Source organism: Nicotiana attenuata, unplaced genomic scaffold, assembly GCF_001879085.1.
Source record: "Nicotiana attenuata strain UT unplaced genomic scaffold, NIATTr2, whole genome shotgun sequence".
Lineage (NCBI taxonomy): Eukaryota > Viridiplantae > Streptophyta > Magnoliopsida > Solanales > Solanaceae > Nicotiana > Nicotiana attenuata.
Window position 1 is genome coordinate 213,750 of NW_017671013.1, and position 19,681 is coordinate 233,430.

General features: G+C 36.0%; 2 protein-coding genes and 1 pseudogene across 2 annotated transcripts; 2 read left to right on the top strand and 1 right to left on the bottom strand.

Moving 5' to 3' along the window:
• Positions 1 to 1,517: 1,517 nt before the first annotated feature.
• On the top strand, positions 1,518 to 2,788 carry LOC109205223 (gibberellin 2-beta-dioxygenase 2-like). The gene has a single exon (XM_019367908.1). It carries the CDS (start codon positions 1,663 to 1,665, stop codon positions 2,047 to 2,049), a length of 387 nt encoding a protein of 128 aa, XP_019223453.1. The 5' UTR covers positions 1,518 to 1,662; the 3' UTR covers positions 2,050 to 2,788.
• Positions 2,789 to 5,381: 2,593 nt separating this feature from the next.
• On the top strand, positions 5,382 to 10,115 carry LOC109205228 (formin-like protein 1). Its single transcript, XM_019367913.1, is given in 5 exon segments — positions 5,382 to 7,675; positions 7,752 to 7,951; positions 8,752 to 8,996; positions 9,195 to 9,873; positions 9,876 to 10,115. Coding segments are annotated over 5 exon segments (2,523 nt in total). The 5' UTR covers positions 5,382 to 6,359; the 3' UTR covers positions 9,959 to 10,115.
• An 817-nt stretch (positions 10,116 to 10,932) lies between these two features.
• LOC109205224 lies at positions 10,933 to 12,459 on the bottom strand (annotated as a pseudogene).
• Positions 12,460 to 19,681: the final 7,222 nt, after the last annotated feature.

Sequence of the window (19,681 nt, forward strand, 5' to 3'; positions counted from 1 at the left end):
GTGTAATATATATAAACAAAAATCAGTCAAAAGACATAAGTTATAACTAATTATGGCTTAAGCTTATATGAACTTTTGATTTAACTAAGTCATTTACCATTTTGTATCAAATATTATCTTTTCGTAAGTTTAGAAATATCAAATTAAACATATCAATTATTTGATATGCATACATAACGGCTTATTTATAAAATCATACTCAACATTTAAAAGATTTTAGTCTTTGATTCTTATCAGCTACGTACAGTAGTTTAATAGAAGCTCTAAATAAACCGAGTATCTGAAGGTGTATGTGAAATTTTGCAAGAAATAGCTCATAAACTAATGTTAGTCGACATATAAAGAGGGAAATTTAGAGGGAAGAAGGGATTTAGAAAAAAAGTATGAAGTCAAAACCCGCGTAGATAATTTCATGGAAAAAGCAAGCAATTACGCGTCAATTATAACGTGCTGAACACAAGAATCCAATCAGAAGAAACAAACGGCCGCTGGCACACATTTTTAATTTGCTCTAATGTAAAAGTCTCAAGGCATGCAGGGGAGAAGGGGTTGGCCCCAAACTTAATTGTCATCCCCTCACCTAATGCCGCCATTTGCCGCCCTTTCCCATCCATACATCTTCCCATTCCCCTACCTATGCATCACCATGTCCCTTCACCATTTTCCCCTATTCCCTCTCCCCCACACACCTTAATTTTTTTTTTAATCATTTTGAATTAAGGGTGGACCATAAACAGTGATGTAGTCACGATTTGAAGATTATGTCGAATTTTAATTCTTTTAAGTTACTGGTTCCATTCTAAACTAATGATTTGAACTTAGTTCATGAATTTCTTAGGATAATTAACTACAAAGTTTGGACTTTCCATACTACCTATGCTCTAGCTCCACCCTTAACTATGTCGCTAATAAAATTAGATTATAGAGAGATGAGATTTGGTGCGACGAAATCCAATATTTTCTTATTTAACCATTCAATATATGAAATTCACTGTTTTGATTAATCTAAAATGATATATAATACTTGATTCATGACCAGAAGTTTCTCCAATTTCCTTATCTAAATATTGTTAGGGTGCTAACTTCAAACTTTCCTCCTGTTGGTATTGGAACATGGACGATATGCATTTTTTTCATTTTCAAAGCAATAGACTGCTATTTAGTCTGTTTGATACACGTGCGATACCATTTTCTTCTAAGTTCACTTATATGGGTGTTGGGCTGAACCTTTTTCCCTTGTCTTGAACAAATTAAAGTTTGCCTAGAAATACATCAAAGTTAAGTACAAGTTTAATTTTGCTGCGGACCACATTAAAAAAATTAAAAAAAAAAATAATAGTGGAGTAGTAAATAAAGTTTTGTCAAAGGTCGTGGCAACACCCCCACGCTCCCTTCTCCTAGTCATACGGCCCCCACCTCACCCTTTATTGTTCGTCTCTTTTTTTAGTCCTTTATTACCCTTTCTAGGGTCCCTCTCTTAATTCCCTCGTTTCCATCTATTTATAGGCGTGTCCGAGAGAGCTTAGAGCAATAGAGCATTCTAGCAAACTCTTCCGATCCACAGTATCACTCTTCCAAAGGCAGCTAATTAATTAAGTTCACAATATATATATATATATATATATATATATACCACACATTAATTCTAGTTCTCTTCCTAACATGGTAGTGGCAACTCCAAATACGCTGAGGCGTGGTAACAAGAAAACCACAGGTTTGGGCATTCCAACAATTGACTTGTGTGAGAAGTCCAAGGCGTCTGAGATGATAGTGAAAGCATGTGAAGATTACGGTTTTTTCAAGTTAACAAACCACGGTGTTCCCAAGAAGGTTATTGCAAGAATGGAAAGGGAAGCCGTCGACTTCTTTTCATGTCCCGTTTCTCAGAAACGACGTGCTGGACCTGCAACTCCGTTTGGGTATGCTTGCAAAAATATTGGCTTCAATGGGGATAAAGGTGATCTCGAGTATATTCTCTTGGAAGCCAATCCTCATTTGCTTTCTCAACGCTCCAAAACCATCTCCAATGACCCTTCTACCTTCAGGTAATTTATTCTACAAACATATTTTTATTTACTTAATTATATCTATTTACGTGCGACCAAGCTTGATTCTTTTCACGACTCAATCATACAAAGATTCTTTTTTATAATGGGTGTCACTGATATTTTAATTAGGCAGTGAGAAAAGATATACTACTTTATTTCATTTTCGACGAGCTGTTCCAGAACCCAAATTGTAAGTGGTTCATCATAATTAGCTCTAATACTTCGTACTTGATTGACAGCCACTTTGTTTTACGCCTTGAGTTTTATTTTTACCTTATCTCCTTCAAGAACAATCACATTTCTGATTTGATTTTAGGAGACCTTGATATCACATATGCACATAATTAATTCAACGGGCACGTAGCTTTTACAGCTTTTGTTCATTGGACTAAGTCTAAGTCATGGAAACAAAGCGTAATTTAATTGTTCTTCTGGTCGATTAGTATGCTTGCCCCACTTAACTAAATCAAGTGGGTATTTATATAATAATACCTTTAGTGCATTTATGAATTTACGTCGCATTCGTATTGTTCATCTCATGTTCACGTAATACTCCAATATTATACAATTTGGTCCGATTACATCATCAATATGTAAGCTGGAGGAAAAGAATATCTACTTCTTTCTTGAAGATAAATAAGTCTTCTCATACTGTAGCCAGAGGCGGACTTAGTGCATAGACTAAATAATAACTCTGTTGGGCTAAAACGGCCCAATGACACTCTTAACATGGTGTGATATTGTCCGCTTTGGGCCAAGCCCGCACGGTTTTCCCTAAAAGGCCTCACACCATTAAGAGATCCCTACAACTTATATGTAGACTCCCAATCTTTTCAGCTACCAATGTGGGACTTTGTTCGCACACCCAACAATCTCCCCCTCGAACTAAGTTCCACGTGGCCCACTACCACGATCCACGGGTCAATTTTCGAGATTCACTGTGTGCCACCCACATTGTTAGAGTATTATGGCAACCGAAGCCCGCAACTAGCTTCTTCTTGTGTGTGCACCGCCCTGCACCATTACTCCGCCATCTCCATACTCGTTCTACTGCTATTCATATGATCAAGACTTTGTTCAAGTACTTGCCTCTCCTCAAAGTAATAACCCCAACCCCAAATAACCCTCCCCCCCCCCACCACTACCACCACCGCTACTCGAAATCAGGTGATTTTCGTCCACCATTTCCGACCGAAATCGGTAGGAAATTGATAATTTCCGACCAAATTCCGATCGTTTTTAATTGGATGGAAAAATAATGGTTGCAAACGTAGGCCGACCGCAATTGGTCGAAAATTTTCGACCGAAATCGGTCGAAAATTCAATGCGTTGACTGCCATTCAAACTTTATTTTCCGACCGAAATCGATCGGAAATTATAAAAAAAATTTCTTTAATTTTCAAATTTCCGACCGAGTTCGGTCGGAAACTTTAAAAAATAATAATACTATTTAATTAAATAATTATTTGTAAATTGTTAATTTATTTTAAAAATAAATATAAATTCATAATTTCCGACTGAATTCGGTCGGAAATCTGGGTAAAAACTGGGCAGAAGATGGCTGCTTTTAAGCTACACCACCTGCCAATTTAAACCAATATACATCCTATAATATTGGCAGCTTACATTGCTGCCATTCAACCATGAAAACCCAACAAAATAACAACTAATAACCACCAACAACAACAAATAACCAACAACAACAATTAACCAACAACTAATAACCACAACCACAACAACTAATAACCACAACAACAACTACTAAAATGTTCAATAACAAAATAACAATATAATCATCATTCAAATAACCAACAACAACAAAATATTGACAAGTTCACAACTTTGTTTAACAATAGACAACATTCAATGAGTTTTTTATGTAGCATCATCTCCATCTTCGGTCCTAGGACCTTTATCACCGGCAGGTGGGGAAGGAGGAGGAGACCGGGGAATGGGGAAAGCACCACTAGCAAGAAGATCCGCCAGCTGACCTTGAAGAAGATCAAATTGTTTGTCCCTCCTTTCTAGCTGAACTTGAAGGGTATCAAATCTCTTCTTTTCTCTAGCCTTGGTCTCTTCAAGCTCTATTGTCAGCTTTGCGATCTTCTGTTCCATAGACGATATAGTCGAACTATCAATCGCCTCGCCTTGGGCGGAAGTCCCTATACCTTGCAATCCAGCCCTGTAGCGCCGAAACGATTTATCTGAAAGGTCGTATGCTATCCCCTTTTTAGGACCATCGACAGTATCCAACCATATCTTCTCCTCTTCTTCGTCTGAAATGGGCGGTCGCTCGCCTTGCTCATTCGGTGGCAAGCTCTGAGTGTACTCCTCCAAATTGATCTTGTAGCGTCCCTTTATTTAGAAGATAGAAAATTACTAACTATATAATATTATAAACATTTATAGTAGTTATGAAACTTACATGTGTAGTCTCTGCCCGGTCCTCAACCCATTTAGTTGGATCTGTCGGTGCCTTCTTCTTCCGGATGTGAGTCTCCATGTAGAACTCATCATGACTCATCTTCCTCCCCAATTTTTTTTCCTACAAATATAATAAACATGTTAACGAAAGTTGTAGCTATACTCGCATTTTATTGTAAAAGCAGTGTGCAATTTAAGAGATAGGAATTTTAAGTAACTAGATCCTTGAGAGAAACATAGAATAAAAAATACAACATGAAGCTGCAGGTGACAAGCTTCTGTGGTGAAAGAGTTTAAACATATTCGATATAACATTAGCTATATTAAGATGTCTATATATATGTAGTATAGTATAATGTGTAGTATATAAGCTATATTAAGATGTATATACTATACAGTTAGTATAAATACTACATTATACTATATATATATATATATATATATATATATATGTGTGTGTGTGTGTGTGTGTGTGTGTGTGTGTGTGTGTGTGTGTGTGTGTTAAATATTATTTATTTAAACCCCCTTTATTATTTACACACATAAATATTATTAAATTTATATTTTAATTTATATAAAAGCGTTTTTCCGACCGAATTCGGTCGAAACTATTGAGTTATAATTATTTTGGTTGGTTAATTAAATATATATAATTTCTGTCTTGGGCGGGAAACAAAAAATATAAACTTTCCAACCGAATTCGGTCGGAAATTTGAAAAAAATTTAATAAAAAATTATTTTTTAAATTATATAAAAGTATGACACCAATTTCCGACCGAACTCGGTTGCCAATTTAGTAAATTTTTGATAAATAATTTTTTTTGTACATTATATACTGCGGAGGCTGAATAGTTGACCAATTTCCGACCGAATTCGGTCAAAATTTGGTAAATTTTTAATAAATAATTATTTTTGTACGTTTGACCAAATAGTTGACTAATTTCCGACCGAATTCGGTCGGAATTTGATAAATTTTTAATAAATAATATTTTTGTACATAATATGCAGGTGTGACCAAATATTTGACCAATTTCCGACCGAAGTCGGTCGAAAATATTATTTTTTTGCTGGCATGTAATTTTTGTTGAATTTTTGCGACCAAATACTCTTATTTTTTCCGACCGATTTCGGTCGGAAAGCTTTGGACGGAAATCACCTGATTTCTAGTAGTGCACTACTTCTACTCTTCAAGAACATTAATTCCTTACCAATTTAGAGGCGGACCTAAAGTGTAGAGAGTGAGTTCAGTTAAACACATTATTTTTAGTCAAAGCATAGATATCGATGCGTGTATATACAGGGCCGGAACTAAGCAGTATGAAGGGGACCAAACCTCCTCCGTTATAAAATTATACTATGTAAATAGGGTAAAAATGATTTTTTCGTATATGAGATGTTGAATCCTCTTGACATGAAGAAAAATTCAAGTATTATAGTGAAGGGGTTCTAAAGTTGCTTTAAGACAGAGATTTAAATCTCAAGTGTGACATCCTAAAAGTTTTTTGAATTCTCTTGTGTAAATTTCTGGTTCCACTAGTTTTTTTAAAATAAGAGTTCAAAATTTAATTTCGTCCTAGTATTTTTCACGGGCTCGGCCACAGACACGTGTGCGTAAATACATAATGGTTTAGGTTTAAATTCTGAATCAACCACTATTTACCTTGCACCCCACCATCCATCCAATGCCTCTTTTGCACTTGCTAGTTACCACTCTTCAAAGACCATAGCATTTACACCTCTCAATCTCATCCAACTCCTTATTACCCCCCAGTGTCTATGTAATTAATATAATGTCCCCACTGTTATCAAATTGCCCATCTTCATTCTGTTTGATAGTTTTAAGTGAGAGTTCAATGAGAATTTTCCAGCCACAATTCACAACTGACAATGCACTACTCTTCGCTATTCAGCCTCATTCTAATCTTCACCTTCTTCATTTTCACCTTCTCTACTACTGCCACTGCCACTAATATCCACCACCATCGTCGGCTTCTCCACCAACCGCTTTTCCCCTTTCATCGTCCTCTCGCGCCAACTTCAATTCCATCCATTAACACTAAACCTCCATTTCCTTCTCCTCAATTTGATCATCCATTTTTCACGCTTTTTCCTCCTCCTCCTCCTCCAACAACTTCCAAAGATCTTGCTACTTTCCCTGCTAACATTTCCTCTCTCATTCTACCACACTCCTCGCATTCCTCTAAAAGTTCCATCACCAGCAAATTCATTGCCATTCTCGTCTCTGTCTCCGTCCTCTCTTTTGCATTCGTCACTGCTCTTGTCCTCTTTTTCTTCCTTCATCGCCACCCTCACCGCGAAGACAAAAGCTACGATCACGAGAGAAGTGATAGTCGTCGCCTTGTTTCACCTAATGCAACCCCCTCTCATGCGGAAATTGGCAGTGCACATTATCTTTACACACTTGAGAATTCTAGAAAAGTCAATGAAGATGGTGCTCAATCTTCCACAGCAACAAATGACAGTGTTACACTACACTTCCAAATGTTAAGATCACCAGAACTCCATCCTCTCCCTCCATTGCCACGTCAAAATTTCAAACAAAATCATAAAAATGCTGATTCAGTAGGATCACCTGAATATGCCGAGGAGCAAGAATTCTTCTCCCCCGGAGGATCATCTGGGGATATAGGTAGTTCCACTTTCTTGGAAAAGAGTCCCTATGCACATTTTGAAGGTTATTTCCATAACCTGAATGCATATCCGAATTCCAATTCTTCAAATGATTCATTATCCAATAGTCCTGGAAAATTGAATTTGAGGTTTATTCTTCCACCAGTGGAACAAGGATCAGTTTCATCGTCTTCGTTATCTTCTGGAAGTACTCGAAACTCCCCTCCTCGAGTTTCAAATTCCTCAGTCCAAATTCCAGAGTCTTCTATGAGGAAATTCAGCAATTCAGGGAGGTATGTATCGATAAAATTACCACCGCCACCACCACTGCCACCTAGGCCGAGGTTCTGGGAAGGTTCAACAGTCACAGAACCTCTAGTAGTCGAACATTGTGGGCGATCAATGCCATTTTTAATCAAGAAAGCTAATGGAAATTCTGAAAGCTCAGAAGCTGTTGAAAGGAGGAATGAGGAAAGTATGAAGCCAAAGCTAAAGCCTTTGCATTGGGATAAAGTCAGGGCCAGTTCAGATAGAGCAATGGTTTGGGATCAACTGAATTCTAGCACTTTCCAGTAAGATTTACATCATTTGAAATACTTAATCTGAGCTATATACTTGCCTAATTTTGAAGTGTGGTTTTGGTTGTAGGTTAAATGAGGAAATGATTGAAACATTATTCACTGTAAATTCATCAAATTTGAATTCAAAAGATGTCGTAAGGCGCCCAATGATACCTGTAATGAATCAAGAGAGCCAGGTGCTTGATTTGAAGAAGTCTCAGAATATTGCAATTTTGTTGAGGGCACTTCAGATCACTAGTGATGAAGTTTGTGAAGCACTTTTAGAAGGTACATAAATAGATTTTTGCTTTTAGACATACTCAGAAATGTTCCCAAATTAGTAATTTGAGACTCCTTTTGTATTGCACTTAATCAGATAGCTTATTCAGATTATGATAACTTGTTAATGAAATAAAAATATCAAAGCCTTTTTATGGTATTTTTCCAGAAGGAAGGAACATGATTTTGTGGTCCTATATTCTGCCTTTGGTGGTTTCACATTCTAGTTTTTAAATGAATGAAAAGCAAATTTGGCACTATAACGTGGTGACATTTAATTCTGGTTCTATCAAGATGTGGCCATCATCCATATATTGAGACACAGCTACTATTTCATTGGGATGTCACTTTCATGTTTATGAATGAACTTTGATGAATATTTACCTATAATAAAAAGGAAATCATTATAAAAACATGTGACCGTGCACCATGCAATACGCCACAATGCATGTGCAGCATGCACAGGTGCATTGGTGCACGGACATAGGCACACGGTGCATGGTGCACGGTCACTGGTGCAAGGTCAATGATACAAATGACCTTGAAAAGAGCTGACCTTGAACTTTTGACTTTTGGGGTAGGTCGTCTGGCCAATGGGCAAAACTTTTGACTTTTGACCTTGAAGGTTTGTGAATTGGTCAGGTGACCTGCCCCGAAGATCAAAAGTTCAAAGACCACCCCTTATGGTGTCCTATTTCTGCCATTTCTGATTGGAGCACCGCTGCAACATGCGTGTGCATTTCCATATGAAATGATGTTTAATTTAAGTGGCTAGTTATGCATCTTCTTTGTAACAAAACAAAAACCAGGTGACGCTGACATACTGGGAGCGGAGCTACTGGAGAGTCTAATAAAGATGGCTCCTACAAAAGAAGAAGAGCGGAAGCTGAAGGTTTTCAAAGACGAATTATCATTCAAACTAGGCCCTGCTGAGAAATTTCTCAAGGGAGTTCTTGATATACCTTTTGCATTCAAGAGGGTGGATGCAATGCTTTACATATGTTGTTTTGATTCAGACGTTGAATACCTTAGGACATCATTTCAGACGCTAGAGGTATGGGATTGCTTTTGGTTTAGAACATTTTCAACTGCTAATGGGATTTTAACAAGTTTTATCTCAAATTTCATATGAATGTTGCTATTATTCCTATATGTAAATGCAGCAATTCTGCTGATCTGATATATGCACTGGCACACAAGTCTAGTTATCAAACAGATTGGTATCTCAAACCTTCTGTTTATGCCATTGCAGAATGCATGTGGAGAATTAAGGAATAGTAGGATATTCTTAAAGCTTCTAGAAGCTGTACTCAGAACTGGTAACCGCATGAACGTTGGAACCAACAGAGGAGATGCTCGTGCCTTCAAGCTCGACACGCTTCTTAAGCTTGTAGATATCAAAGGTGCTGATGGGAAGACAACCCTTTTGCATTTTGTTCTTCATGAAACTATTAGAGCAGAAGGTTCTCATCTTTCTGTTGCTGATCTAACTCCAAATGTGCAAAAAAACCAGCAATCAGTCGTTCGCGATGAGGCTGAGTTTAAAAAAATTGTCCTTGAGGTTTTTTCTGTCTTGAGCCATGATCTTGCCAATGTGAAGAAAGCAGCTGTTATGGACACTGATATTCTTAGCAATGAAGTTGCAAAACTAGCAACTGGAGTTACAAAAATTACTAATGTCCTAAAGCTAAACGAAGAGTTGGTTTTGAGTGAAAGTAGCAGAAAGTTTTTCGAGTCGATGAATGGATTTTTGAAGAAGGCAGAGGAAGAAATTATCAATATACAAGCTCAAGAGGATGTTGCTTTATCCATGGTAAAGGAGCTAACAGAATATTTCTATGGTGACGCGGCCAAGGAAGAAGCTCGACCTATTAGGATATTTATGGTAGTTAGCGACTTCCTCTCTATCCTTGATCAAGTGTGCAAAGATTTGAGCAAATAACACAGAGAACATTGCTAGTTAAAACTGGCCTTTCCATTGCTAGATGGTCAAAGCAATTAGATATGCCTGTTTGATGTTACTAGTGGATTTTCATCTTCTCTTTTGTACTTTATATATTATATGCAGGTAAATCCTCATCCCTGTATGTATTTTTTATGTGTTATACTGAGAAAGTGCAAGAATATCATTGATTAACATTGTGCTGTTTTAGTTTACGGATGGTTGGAGTTATCTTGTTATGTTTTTAGTTTATGCTCTTGAAATTGGAGTTTACTATTAGCATATAGGCGAATCTAAGATGTAGAGTTGTGGGTTCAGAATGGGTGTAATCTTACTATATGTGTACATTATAAGGAGTTCGTCCTACCTATCTTGTTGATTCTACATCTTCCAAATAATGCTAGTCAATAACCATCATGCTATTTTTTCTCAATAGCAATCTGTCAAACAGCAGAGAACAACATAAGTCATAAGCTGAGGAAATGTTTTCTATATATTTACTTATTTATTATAACGATGGTATACAGACCAACTCGCACACTTCGACTATCCCACTGGTTACCAGCAGCTACGTCCAACTAGCACATTAAGTAGGTAACTTTGCCCACCACAACTTAGACAAATGGGATGAAATTATCTAGTGTATTTTGTCTGTGCTGGGACTCGAACCCTAGTCTCCCATAATTTCTTATATATATAGAACACCTTCTAGTTAAGAATCACTACTCAATATCTGAGATGCTAGTGAGTCCGAAACGAAGAATAAAAGGATAATAGAGGCATTAGAGGCTTGGAATGTCAATTGGTGGAGCCAGAGACCCTGTCGAACGAGCATGATTCATGTCTGATTGATTAGTTGAGAAATACCACCTCCGGAAAATCATACTTTAGGGCTATTTTTCACCGTTGAAGGACATAGTCCATTATAATAAAGTGATAATGCCAGCAAAATATCGCCCCCACCCCCGCCCCACTCCAATTTAAAGGCCAAGGGGCATTATTTGAACCTGCAGTTTCCAATATTCAGTTTACAGCTATATGCTGTGTTTTTACAAGTTTTTGGAAAGAATGATTCAGGATATGGGAACTTGTACAGTTTAGGATCATAAATGTACGTACCTATCAATATGTAAGCAATTTTTTTCAGTAAAAAAATCTCTTGTTCCATCTCAATTTATAAAGAGAACCAACACACAATTGTTTTTGTTTAATACAAGGGGCTGGACCTGATCATCTTTTTCTTGATTACAGGCTGCCTACGTACCCCCAACTAAACTCCTAACGGGATCAAGCCCAAACGTAGTTCTTTACATTAGTATAATTCTTTACATTTGTAAAATTCTAATCAAAATTGAAAATCAGCATCCTTCTAGTAGCTTTCTTCTTTTGTTGGATCTGCAATTCAACAGCTTCATTGGTTTCAGCTTTGCACTATTGCAAAAATCATCAATCAATGGATCACTTTCTCTTGCTATTTCAATAAACAAAAGTGGGTTGAGTTCCTTTTTCCTTGTCTGCTCACGAACAACAACATTATCGGATAAAAGAAACGGATGCTTCAATAGCATATCAGCAGTCCATCGCGATCTCGGCTCCTTAACAAGACACTTTTTCAGAAAATCTTCAGCCTCTTTTGACAATCTTTCGTTCTGCAAATCAATTTTGCATAACAGATAAACAATATCGTCAGCTTCATTGCAATCCCAAACTGTCTTCCCTGTAACCATCAGTGCACCCGAAAGCCCAAATATCAGCTTCAGGTCCGTACTCGTTATCAAGAACTGATTCTGGCGCCATGTACATAGGCGTTCCCTTGAGTCCGCGCTTTCTTTTCTGACTCTTTAGTACTCCAAACTTCTTCGCGAACCCGAAATCAGCAATTTTGGCAACTTTTTCGGTACCCACAAGAAGAATGTTATCCGGTTTAATGTCAAGGTGAACGAAACCTCTTCCATGAATATCACTAAGCCCCAACAGAATCGATTTCGCGTACTGCTTTACCTCAAAATCCCGCAACCGTTGCCCCAAATTTTGACCAATCCGATCAGCTAAACTTCCACCAGACGCGTACTCGAGCAACATGTTGTACAATATCTTTCCACCTTCTTCAGTAACATCAGCTCCGAAACATCGAATAACCTGATCACAATCTTGAAACTCGTGTAGTAATTCTCTCTCTTTCTGTAACGACTTTGAACGCCAAAACAAGGCAGATTTTACTGCGATTGTCGATGGAATATCAACGGAGGAGTTTGTTGTCGTTGCTAAAGTGACGATACCAAAACTGCCTCTTCCGATGGTTTTGCCTCTCGTCCACATTATTGGATCGCTAATCGCCGCCATTGAATCAATTGTTCTCTTGCTCTCAATACTAAGTGATAACCTGGTTTTTGATTTTTGGTAACTTTCTGATATTGCTTTCCTTATATATTACTACGAGTTACTTTGTTTTCCTTTTCCGTATCAACATATGATTACGTGTTTCTTGAGTTACAAGGTTTTTAGGGCCGACAAACTAAGTTGTAAAGTTTCCAAATTTTGTTTCTTTTTTTTTATATGTTGTAATTTGTAACAGATTAATTACCACTTTTCCAAATAATCTTACTAATTGCTATTCATTTGTTAATTAATAGGTACGAATTTGATGAGAATATTAATTAAGGAAGATTTCCAGCAAGCCCCCAGCTTTTGAGGCCCCATTTTTTTATTTATTAATAATGCAGTTTTTATTGTTAATCTTTCTCAACAAAATTATTGACTATTGTATAGTTAAAAAAGTACGGTACAAGATTTTTACTAAAAAAAATAAAAGAGAACCTTTTAGCTATGTGATTGATGATGACAGTTGAAAATTTTCATTTCCCTTCTTATAATAAAACATGTACTGTGTACTTTCTTTTTTTCTTCCTGCTATCTATTCTCTCAAAAGTAAGGGCAAGGGGCATTGGATAAATTAAATTGTGCATTCCTTTCACTACTAGAAAATGGCTATTTTGCGACTGCAAAAACGGTCAGAAAATGCTAATTTCTGACTACTTTCAGACCTAAAAGTCGTAGTTGCAAAATAGCTGGTCTGAAATAGTTTGCGACTGAATCCGTCCGTAATTTGCGACTACAGCGGTCGCTAAGGCGAAAAAGAAAACGACTAATAAATGCGGTAAGTTTCTGACTGACGCGGTCGTAAACAGGTTAAATTAAATTTTAATTTTATATTAATTTTCCCAGTACTTCGGTGCAAACACTATATATAATTATAATAACATTTAATTTTATTTGAGTTTTCCCACTACTGTGGTCGCAAATCTGATTTAAAATTATGTATTTATTTATTGTTCTGACTACCGTGGTCGCAAATCTAATTTAAAACTATTTATTTATTCGTATTTCCGACTACAGTAGTCACAGATGTTCCTGAATCTGAAATATTTTAATGTATTTTGCGACTACTATGGTTGGAAAGAAGTCGGAAAACTGGCAATTTTTTGCCAAATTCCAGCTCTTTTAAAGCAATACCACCTACCAATTCAAATATACAACAACCAATTAATCTACCATGCTAACTAATTAATCCACCATTGCAACTAATCAAATCCATAAAATGCAAAACGTAAATATTTGTAACTAAAACATCCAAAAAGAGTTAAACATTCTGGCACCATTCAATCTAGTCTAAAATATTACAATCATAGTCAAGTGTAAATATTACAAAGTCTAAACAAAAATATAAGTGGATAAAGGATTTTGTAATCAAGAACCAAACAAAAATGTAAGATAATTTTTTTGAAAAAATAAATAAATTAATTAACTAAAGGATTTTGAAAGAAATTAGTAAAGCACGACTCCTCCAAGCGAAATGACGAATGAACAAAGGAAACAAAGAACTGAAGCAAAAACAACCTATCCTTCCAAAACAACCTACCCAATAACAAAAAGTACCAAATAAGACCTATAAACTTTCCTGATAATCTGAAATTTGAGTAACATCTTTAAATTTTACTTGCAACTTAAAGGATCTAAAAAGAAAATAACAATTAATTTACTCAACCAATATAACTACATTCTGTATGTTCAGGACTCAATATCTAGAGCATGAAGTACATTATGTGGGGGATGTTAACATTAGCAGTTTTCAGGAATACGAATGAGTATTTGAGAAGAACTCTGATATATAATTGAACTTCAAAAATTAATAAAGTGAGACTTGCCAAATATCATATTACGAGCAGGATTTAGGAGATAACAATTTAGACAATAGTTTACACCAATTTAGACGATAATTTATTCACTCAACTGAAACTTTTCTCTTCTTACATATTGAATATTATAAAAAGCTCCTCTTATTTGGAAGATAGAAAATCAAAGCAAATAGAAGATACTGAAATATAAGTGAAACAGAAATACAGTACGGAGAAATACACAACAACTTAACAACTCAAAAACACGGAACAAAACAAGAAAAACCACAAATAAATGAAGCGTGAGGGATTTGATCAAACAAACCTCGAATTTCAGCAAAGAAATTGGGTTTTGTGACCTCAAAAGAGAAACCCCCAAATTTGCAACTAATGGAAAAATGAATTTGAGAAACCCCTGAATTCAACTGATGGATTTGAGATATAAAAACTTAGTGAGTGATTAGTGATTTACCTGGGATGAGAGATTGAAGAACCGTCGAGCAGAGAGAGACGCGGTCGAGAGCAGAGAGAGAGAGATAAATGAAATTGGGAAAATAGGGTTATGTTGTTAAATGTTAAATTAATATTACTGACCATCTTAGTCGCAAAATCAATTAATATTCTTTTATCATTTTTATTTTAGTTTTGTTACCGACACAGTCGCTTAGTGGGTAACCTGATATTTTTAACTTTTTAATGTCCGACTGAATCGGTCGCAAAAGTGAAGGCGGGAAATTGGCGCGCTGTTTTCCCACTGTCTTTGTCGGAATAATAGTCGATTTTTCTTTTTAAAATAAGTAATAGAAATTCAATTTTTTTCCGACCACTGCGGTCGCTAGGGGTGTTCATGGTTTGGTTTGGATCGGCTTTTCCTTAAAAAAAAACCAAACCAAGTAAGTCGGTTTTTTAAATATTAGAACCAAACCAAACCAATTAAGTCGGTTTTTTCTCGATTCGGTTTTTGTCGGTTTTCCGGTTTTTTCGGTTATTTGTCGGTTTTTTCTTAAATATAAGACATACACTACCAAAAACATATTCCGGCGACCACATTTACAACGTAACACTATCAAATCAATTGCCTTTTGAGAAATCTATTATTTACCAAGATATATTGATGATAATTGAATCAAATAGTGATGAATAATTTAAGGACTCAATTAAAAATATATTATTTTTAACACGAAATAGATTCTTACACTTAACAAAAGAAAACAACCAATCAAACTAGAATGTAAAGGTAAAGAACTATACTAAAAGTACAAACTATTAACATTTACCATAAAAAATTTGAAACTTTGTATGAAAATACATATATATATAGGTGTAATAATAAATTTTAATAGCTACTCCTATAGTCGGTTTGGTTCGTTTTTTTTTTATTAAAATCAAAACCAAACCAAATTTGACCGGTTTTTAAAATTCAAAACCAAACCAAAAAGTATCGATTTTTTTGGTCGGTTTGGTTTGGTTTTCGGTTTGGTTCGGTTTTTCGGGTTTTTATGAACACCCCTAGCGGTCGCAAAAGCTGTCCCACTAGCGACTACTTCATTTTCGGTCAGAAAATTCGGTCACAAATTGATGTTTTTCTAGTAGTGTTTTCATTTTATAAAGTTTTCAACCATTGCAACAAGCGTGTTGAATCAGTGAAAATTTGTAGTGATATCAGGTTATTAACTTCTAAAATCAAGTTACATTAGTCTAACTTTCACTTATCATATACTTAAATTTAGCATGAGTAGATTTAACTTAAAGGTGTATATTACTTTTTGTTGAATATTAGAATTTAAATGTGTCAACTAAACAATATAAATAAAATTACTCAAAATACGAAAAAAGAAAAAGAAAAAAAAAAGAGGAGAAGAATTGAACTTCAATACAATCTCAAAAAAGAGCTATTTAACCATTGTCTTAAGATAAATTAGATGAATTGGCTAATTATCAACTGAAAAAGAAATATAAAGAGAATTAATTATAAAAGCGTATTAACAGCGACGCATCTTAAAAAAACTAGAAAATTTACTTTAAATAAAAGTATATACATGATTTTTTTTCTTTTTCATTTTGTTCTTTTGCCAAAAAGCTTAAGGCCTCTTTATAAATTTGCTTGAGACCACCAATTTAATTGAGCCGCCCCTAATTTCCAGCATCAAAACTCCAGTTACTCATTAAGGTAATCACGGCTTTCACAAAGGGCTCACAAATTTCGATTTATTAATTTTCCAACATCCTTGTTCACTTTTCTAAGCAATTAATAAAATATATCAATATAGCCACCGAAAAACTTGAGCTCCTAAGCAGGATAAAGGATAACAGTTCAGTTTTAATTGCTACCATTTAACATGAGCAAGTCTTAACCCCAAGCGCATTTAACTGGAAATAGTTCGATTTAAAATCGCGATTAAGTAATGCGACTCATAACTCGCAATCAACATGATAGTATGCAGCTTTAGTTCGCAATTCGGCGACTTATAAATGCAATTACTAATTGTGACCCATAAGCTGCAATCAGTGGCGTAGCCAGGGATTCTGCCAAGGGTGTTCAAACTTTAAACAAGTCAATAATTTTTTTCGTCGATGACTGGTGTACCAATTTTTTTAGATCAAACTACGCCACATTTAGCTAAAAAATAAAACTTTTAGTAGAACTATAATTATAAATCTAAATAATAATAACAAAAGGACAACATTAGAAATTTTAGTAATAGATGTAAGCATACCAAAGGAAAGAGAGAGTTGAGAGGATTGTAGTTTGTAGAGAGCCTTTGTTGAAGAAATTTTATAGCGATTGCCTTTTAAAATATTACTTTTAAGATTATTTGTTTATTTCTACACAAATTTTTAGTTTAAAGAGTTATACTATTAGAAAATCTTTTAGATTGAAAAATAATCAAATAGACCACATATGGTGGTCTCCATTTAGTTTTGGCAAATAAAATGGGTAGACCTTTAAACCCGTGAACAACGCGTCACTTTGAACACCCTGAACCGCTGGACTGTCTTACTCAACTGTGTTAAGGGTGTTCAAAAAGTAATATATAATCATATGAAGTACTCCCTCCGTCCCAATTTATGTGAACCTGTTTGACTGGGCACGGAGTTTAAGAAAAAATAAAGACTTTTGAAATTTGTGGTCCTAAACAAGTTAAAAAGGGGCCCGGAGTATTTGTGTGGTTATAAAAGCTTCTCATTAAGGGCAGAATTGTAAGTTTAAGCTAAATTGCTTCCAAATTTAGAAAGGGGTCATTCTTTTTTGAACGGACCAAAAAGAAAATAGGTTCACATAAAGTGGAACAGAGGGGGTACTATTTAATTTATACACGTAATATAATTTTTCGACGAAGGCTAGCTTGACCACCCTTAGCATAGGGTGGCTACGCCTGGCTGCAATTGAGGAATTGACTTATAAGTCGCGATTGAAAACGCGACTTATAAATCGCAAGTTGCGACTTATATATCGTAATTGTGGCATATGCAACTTATGACCTGTTTTATTGAGGACTTCCGTCTATGTATTCCGTTATAGTTTATCCTTAAGTGCATTTTACAAATGTATTTTGCATATTTCTAGTATTCCTTTAAAAACAACACATCACTAGAATTCTTAAGCCAAAAGGTGCACATTTGGAGGGGGGGGGGGGGGAATCTGAGTACCCTTTCTCACACTAGCGAGCATATATTAGGCGATTCGTCACGATTGACATGATAATTAATATCAATTGTAAAGCACGTTGAAGTTGCAAGCTGTATAGCATGGTAGTCCGAGGTAAAGAAACTTCCATTTTACTCCGGTTGTTTGTGTGTTTATCCACTTTGGTATACAATGAAATATATATTGTACTTCGAGAAGTGTAGTTAGTACAAAAGAAATATGTTGTGCATGCTGCTTTGCCATTTTGACATGAAAGGTGTGATGTGAATACCTTTGTTTGCTAATGAGCTCCAAACAAAGGATAAAAGGACATTAGAGGCATGGGAGAGCACTCTTTTTTTTCTTCCTAGAAGGGTAAGTTGACCCTTGAGAAAGTTTTTTATTTATTTATTTTGAATGTTGGTGGCGCCAAAAGCTTTATCAAGTATACATTATTGTCATGCCGATGGATAGTTGAGAAATACTATTTTTCGGATAAACCTTTACACTTTAGGCCTATATTTCACTGTTGAAGGATATGGTTTAATGTACCAATTGAATTTTTCTCTCGTTTAGCTATGCAAATAAAACAAATTGGGTCAAGTCTCAAGCATAAATTGGAAGTGGAGAATCCACCAAATCCTCAAATCCACCAAGGTTTGAGGCTGTCTGAGAAAGTTAGTCAAATAGCGAGAATGGGGTGTTGCCCCCAGAGATTGCGGTTGCAGACATCATATGAGATCTGTACTTCTTTGCCATCTCCAAGGAGGTGAAATACAGATCCATCCAAGCCGCTAACCTTGAACTTGTTTCGAGTGATTGGGCCAACATGGCTGAGCTCAGCGGATATGGCAGCAGTAACATCTTTGCATGAAACATCATCACTCTTGCGGAAGGTCATTGCAGCAGTAGATTGCAAGAGGAAGAGATGAAGAACAGAATTGGTCCCACGGGGCGTGCCAAAATTTATTCGCAACAAATTTTCGTAGTACAAAAAATAAACTGCAACAAAAAATAATATGAAGAAAAAGAGATTTTATTGATGAATATTTGTGAGTACAATTCTATGTATCATTTGATTCTCCTCTATGAAATTCTCCGTGACTCTAGGGTTTGAGAAGCGTGTTTCTCGAATATAGGACAATGCAAACCTCCTTGTGATATATCTAATCGCCAAGCACGTCGAGCAACTGTCGTTTCGGGTTGATCTCTGGGAAGAATTCCGTTGATCACTCCTTTGTTGAAGAATTATGCACTTGATGATTGATCTCTCTATTTGCGGATGCCTTCACCAATTGCGGAATACTTTTCTCCAACTCTGAATGTCCCCAGGGAGTTATGTGACCCCTCTATTTATAGTAGTAGAGTATGGATAGTCCATCTACATATAAACTCTCTTGCTTGATTCTGATTGGCTCGTGCAGGTCATCAAACCTATCATATAAGCTTTGTGATAAGCTTGCTTGTAATCGGCCAAGACATGTCATTTTAGACACTTGGCAGCTCTTGATTGGTCATTGCTTTAGACTTTTTGTTGGCCTAAGTAAAGGAGAGTTTTGAAGATTGACAAAGGAACTCAGACATGGACCAGGTCCATCCTAGTGCACCACAGAGATGATCAACTCAAGCATGTGAGCTGCACGTGAAGGAGATAAATCTAACTTACTAGAAATGATATCTCCTGATCCTGATCGAAAAGGTTGCATATTGGATAAGGAAAAAGACTCCTTACACAAAGAGAACACGGGTTAAGAGATGGATAGAGTTAGAGGATGAGACCAACTAGAACTCTTTCACCAAGGAAGAGTAGCATCTGTATTCTAGTCAATCTCTACTTACTAACTCAATAAATATCAGTGNTGTGTTCTTTAATTTCTGTATTTATTATTCCGCAACAGTAGTAGTTGGAACACATAGAAGAACCAGGTCCTTCTATAATCAGGTTAAACGAAAAATTAGGTACCACACAAATCACCCCCCTCTTGTGTGGTATT